Source organism: Apiospora phragmitis, assembly GCF_038363925.1.
Source record: "Apiospora phragmitis strain CBS 135458 chromosome Unknown utg000011l:1.0-3236445.0:1.0-3240683.0, whole genome shotgun sequence".
NCBI classification, from domain to species: domain Eukaryota; kingdom Fungi; phylum Ascomycota; class Sordariomycetes; order Amphisphaeriales; family Apiosporaceae; genus Apiospora; species Apiospora phragmitis.
In genome coordinates this window covers 520,909-526,908 of record NW_027117411.1, presented here as the reverse complement: position 1 = coordinate 526,908, position 6,000 = coordinate 520,909, and the positions used below count along the sequence as shown (strand labels likewise).

General features: G+C 40.2%; 2 protein-coding genes across 2 annotated transcripts; one reads left to right on the top strand and one right to left on the bottom strand.

Annotated features, from left to right (window-relative positions):
* Nucleotides 1–2,849: 2,849 nt before the first annotated feature.
* On the top strand, nt 2,850–3,877 carry PG994_012990 (uncharacterized protein; the record flags this gene model as incomplete). The annotated part of the gene is made up of 2 exons (XM_066864399.1): nt 2,850–3,180; nt 3,246–3,877. 2 exons carry the CDS (start codon nt 2,850–2,852, stop codon nt 3,875–3,877), a joined length of 963 nt encoding a protein of 320 aa, XP_066709360.1.
* Nucleotides 3,878–4,176: 299 nt separating this feature from the next.
* PG994_012989 (Tannase/feruloyl esterase) lies at nt 4,177–5,502 on the bottom strand (the record flags this gene model as incomplete). The annotated part of the gene is made up of 2 exons (XM_066864398.1): nt 4,177–5,110; nt 5,189–5,502. 2 exons carry the CDS (start codon nt 5,500–5,502, stop codon nt 4,177–4,179), a joined length of 1,248 nt encoding a protein of 415 aa, XP_066709359.1.
* Nucleotides 5,503–6,000: the final 498 nt, after the last annotated feature.

The window sequence follows — 6,000 nt, the reverse complement described above, 5'->3', positions numbered from 1 at the left end:
CAGTCTTACCTTCTACTAAAACAAGATCTATATCCTTAAGCGGTACCGCGAAAACTTTATTTAAGAATTTTATAAGCACTTTATATATAAATATTAAAAAGTATTTAAAATTTAAAAAGAAATTATTAAATAATTCGATTATAAAAACTTTAAATTAATCGTAATTAAAGTAAGTAATAAATATAATTTCTATAATAAAATTAAAGCTACTTAATACCGACTATACGGGGAATTATAGCTAATCTTATTATTAAATAAAGCGTAAAAAAATATTATACTTAATTTTATTATTAAACTACCTTTATTAAAAAAACTCCTAATTAAAATTAATTATAATAATATCTTAATAATTACGAATAAACTTATAAAATATACTTATTTCTTACCGTATAAAAAATTTAATAATATTAATAATTTAATATATATATTCCTTCGAATAATTATTAACTAGTACAGGCTACCCGAAATAATTATTTCTAATAAAAATAAACTATTTATTATTAAATTTTAGAAATTATTTATAATATAATTTAAAATTAAATATAAATTATCTACGGTTTATTACCCTTAAACGAATAAATAAATTAAACGGATAAATTAAACTTTAAAATAATATTTACGTTATTACGTTAATTATAAATAAAATAATTAAGTATAATTATTACTTATAACTTAATTCGTTTATAATAATATAAATAATAAAATTACGCGTATCTTACTATTTTAAACGAATTATAAATATAATCCGGAAATTATTAAAAAACCCCTAAAAAAAGAGTTAGTATTAATCGCGATTATATAAATCGAAAAATTAAAAGAACTCTAAATTATATTATAATAAAACCTTACTTTTTTTTAATAATAAATAAAAAAATACGCCGATTAAATAAAATTAAAAGGATTAATTTTTAAAAAAGGAAAAAAAGTTTACCTCTTATAATAAAATATTAAAATAAAATAATTAAATAATAAATTAGACTTTAAAAAAATAAAACTATTTAAAATCGTAGAAATTATTTTAAAAACTAATTACTAATTATTATTACTTAAAATAATATAAATATACTTTATATTCTATATTTTATTACTTAAACTAGCGGTCGAAAGAATTTTAATCGATATATAATTAAAAGTTAAAATAAATTAATACGAGTATAAAATTAATAAAATTATTAATAAAAAAAAGAGAGGATAAAGTTTTTAATACTTTATTTAATAAAAAAACTACCCGTTAAAAAATAATACTTAAAAGTTTAAAAAATATTTAGCGAACGCTACGAAAGAATTACGGGCGTTTAAAACAGAACGAGGTTAAAATTTATTACGTTTTAATCTATTATTTTAAACGCTTTAAAAAACTACGCCTCGATAACCGCCTCGAATTTAATATACTCGGCTACCTCTAATTTGTTTAAAAAATAGAAACCACGCCTAGCCATTTCTACGTTACGCGTTATTAAAGAATTCCGCTATTACCGAATCCGCTCTAAGCGTTAAAAAGCCCTTTAAGCCTCTCAATAAACCTTTTTTAAAGCCGCGCTCGCCTCGCGTAAAAAGTCGCTAGCCGCCTACTCTTTAAAGCGTAGACGACGGGACTTATTAATAACCCGAAATATTATAAAAACTAATAAACCGGAATTATTACAGGACCGACTATAACGAACGTACTTTTTATAGCGAGAAATATTATTTAATATAATATATTTTTACTTTTTTTTTAAATAAAAAAATACGGTATAACTTCGAAATTAAACTCGTTAAAAAAAATAATTAAATTATAACGTTATTCGATTTTTTTAAATTTTATACGAAAAATAGATTTTTTAACTCGATTTAATATAATAAATAAATATTATAATAAAAATATAACGAAAAAAAAGAAGGAACTTATTAAGAATTAATACGATAAGCGGGTAAAAATATTTAAAAAACTTAGCGCTTCGAGGATAAAATAATTAAAAGAGGGAAAATAATATTACGATTTAATTTAATTATATAATTAAAACTTATAAAATTACCGGGCCGGATTTATAATACCCCGCCTAAGGTACGATATCACGGCTACCGATCGCGCCGCTAGTTATATTAATATAAATATATTAATATTATAAAAACGTACGGCGATCACGACGATAATATTTTAAATAATAATAAGTTAAATATAGCTTAAAGAAGTAATAAAAATAACGTTACGTAATAGATCACGGGGATCACCGGGAACGGCGAAGTGAGTCGGTAATTTAATTAATAAGGGAATTATTCGAATTATTAAAATACGAGGGTAAACTAAGTGATTTAATAAATTAATAAGAGAAGAGATTAAATATATAACGACGAACGTTCTTTATATATTTTATATAAATATTCTTTATTTAATAATTAATTTAAGTATTAATCTTAATTTATTAATAAAATAAATAATTTTAATAAAACTATTATAAATACTTTTAAACCTACGTATCTTAATTACTTTTATTTTTATAAGCTATTATTTATTATATTAATAAAAGCGATTTTTATCGCATATTTAAATATTCTCTCGTATTATTAATATAAACCCTAGTATGTTTTACTAGGTTTCTTTTAAAACTTAAATAGTGTTCGTTATAATACGTTATTATTTATAATATAATTTAAAGCTTTTTTTTAAAAATACTACTTTATATTAAATAACTAGTACTTTATAATAAAGATTTAAAGGAAAACAATAATAAAATAATAGATAAATTACAAAAGTTTAAAGGGGTGAAAAATCCGGTGGCTAGTTAACAGGGGGCCCCGAAGCAGGGGGGGGCCGAAAGTGGGTCTCCACCGTTATAGAGCAGCTGATGACATCCTACAAGGAAACAATGCTCGAACAGGACCAAACGATTGAATGGCTGCAACGCAAGGTCCAGGCGCAGGCTGCCCCGGTCCGCAACCAGGCAATACCCGGCATTGGACATTTGCCAGATAGTGCGATCATCAGCAGATGGCGAAAACTCATCTGGGGGTCGGGCCAAATTGTGAGCAACAATGTGGTTGAGCCGCCGCCATCATATTCCCCCGGCAAGTATACGACTGGTTTCCTACGAAGGATCGCGCCGCAACCCAACATGTTCCTTCATTTCAAAGAAGGCCGCAGAGACTTGGTTCAAGCAGTTATCTGGGATTACCTCGCAACATACGTGTTTGCATCGCGTACCCGCCCTAGCCGAAAATATTGAGCTGGGGAACTGCGCGAAAAATGCCATGATTTGAGTAAGTTGGCCCGATTGCCAAGCATTCTTGCTACCTGGAAGCTGAATCAGGAGTAGATAGGGGTGTTGCTGGTAGTCGTCCGTACGGAGATGCACATTTTCATCCCTGGAGGAGTCAATCTGCGGCTCTCCTTTCGTCTTACGCAAACCTGGACTACGTCAAAGCAAACGCACGCACCCTCGTGGCTCGTATCCAGGCAGATATCAAGCTTCTGCTCAAAACTTGGGACCCCAGACTAGGCCAGCAGCTTCTCAACCTCGTCCTGGAAGCCATCCAACTCGACTCGGATCTGACCCAGCAAAGAGCGTCTTGGTTTTGCGAATACCCAGGAGATCGCCGCTACGAGTTGGAGTTTAACGATTTTGCGATGAAACCAGCGAACAACAACTTTGAGCAGGGCGCAACTCGCGTAACCCTAATGGTAGCCCCTGCACTGATGAAAGCCGGAAACTCAGCAGGGGGCCACTACGATACAGAGCAGCTCATGGTCGAGAGCTCGGTATACCTGGGCAGTCCATACCCGCCAGACAGACAATCCCCTCTTGTGGCACCATTGGGCAATAAAAGCCTCAGAAAAGCCGCGAAAAGGGTACAGGGCAAAGCAGCAGGCAAAATGAGCTTCTTTAATGGGGGCTAGACCGGAAAATAGTGATTTCTGACATAGAAGAGCTCATACCCTGCGGACGAAAAGACACAACAAATCATCTTTTCATTACGTAGGGGGCGCTGTTGCTATTCTACTTTTGTATTTTTGGTTATTTCGGTTCAATGCTACATTTCAATGCTACATGTATAGGGATTAATTATAAATATACGATATTTCTCTTACAGAGAGCAAAATTAGTAGCAAGTGGCCCCTTTAGACTATCCATTTCGAATTATAAAGCCCCCTCCCTAAAGCACCAGTACTAATCCCTGATTTATCAGTTCTTCTGCCTATGTAGTGGCGTTATAAGATACACAGGACCACGAATCGGCACTGTTCGAGTCGCCGCCCATAAACTTGTTCATGGTAGGCCACCTGCAGTGCCGCCGCGTAAAGGCGACCTCGCCGCCCTGGGCGTCGTCGACAAAGGCGGTGCCGGTGATGAACTCGGGCGCCACGCCCTGCTCGACCCAGTGCACCATGTCCATGAGCACGCTCTGGTCCGGCCGGTCCGGGAACGCGAGCTGCCGGCGCTGGTTGCCGATGTAGTGGGCGCCGGGCCCGCCGCGGCAGTGGCCCATGCCCGAGACGCGGAAGAAGCGGTAGAAGGCGTCGAGCTCGGCGGGCGCCTGCCCGAGCGCGGCGCGCACGCGCTCGTAGTAGCGCGGCGAGTTGTCGCTGCTGATGACGCCGTCCATGATGCCGTGGTAGTGCAGCAGCTTGCCGCCGCGGTCGCGGAACGCCGAGATGTCTGCCTTGGTGGTCGCGATGTCGGCCGGGTTCAGCGTATCGGACAGTGCCCACAGGTCCGGCGTGAACTGGGCCATGTCGAAGCTCGGGTCCGCCAGCACCACGTACTTGATCCAGTCCGACTTGTCGCTCGGCTGCCCGTTGTAGTACGAGTCGAAGCCCCCCGGCGCTTCGCTGCCCGGCTGCATCCGCGGGTACAGCACGATGCCGTTGGGCGCCCGCATGTCGCTGAAGATGGTGTTGACCGTGTTGACTTGCTTCGATGTTAGGCAGGCGTCAGCCGGCGCGGATCCGTTGCCGCACAGGAGCCCGTCGGCCTTGTAGCGGCACAGGTCGGGCGCCTCGAGGATGCCGTCGGCCAGGCCGTCGAGCGCATCGCACTGGCTCAGCATGTCCTTGTGCACGACGTTCCATAAGTCCTCGCTCATAAAGGTGTCGCTCGTGTTTGAGCCCGTCACCGGCAGGAAGTGTGCACTCCAAGTGTTGAGGTTGTTGAAGTTTATGGCTGGGGCGCCGGCGGCGACGCCGTCGAACATGTCGGGGAAGTCCTACACCATCTTCATGCCCTGCCGGCCGCCGGTGGAGCACCCCAGGTAGTAGCTCTTGGTGTGAGGCTTGCCGTAGAAGGCCTTGGACACGTCCTTGCCGACCACGACGCCGGTCTCCACGGCGCGGAAGGAGAAGTCTGTGACGACCTCGGGCCTCTGGAAGAAGGGAACCGCGGTCATGCCATCGTGACCGTTGTTCGTGGCCACGGCGGCAAAGCCTAGCGAGGCCGCCCACTCGACGTCGTCATACTGGACGCAGCCGCCAATGCCTCCGTTGCCGGTGCTAAGGATCGGCCGGTCCAGTTCTGGGGAAGCCATGCTTCAAAATGGAGTCCGGAGGTGCTCGAAGTGGTGATGTTGGCCTGCACCCGGCACAGAGGCACGGATACTAGTTGCGAGGGCGTGCTGCGGGCAGGGTCGACATTGGGAAATTGCAGCGTAGTGTTCGCCGGGATGAAATCGGCCGAGACAAAAGTGTTTTTCGGGATCTGAACCTGCTGGGCAAACGCTTGGCATGCTTGTGTGAATTGCTTCGTGGTGGTTGTGTTGTCTAAAGCTGCCGACGTTGACAGAGTTTGCCCATTTGCGGAGTGGCGGCCGCCGCAACGGCGCCGGCTACCCGGGTCCCGGAAAGTCTCATTTCGGACGAAATTTAGCGGAGCGGGCTAGGAGTGAGAAGATCGGATCAACAAAAGCTTGTCTCATTGTTCTGTCGGCGCATCAAGGTTTTATATCGTCATCCTCAGAAAAGCTCAAAGGGGCTCCGGGCTTTGTAGAAATTAGCATCGGGAAAAACATCGCATATAATGTAACGCT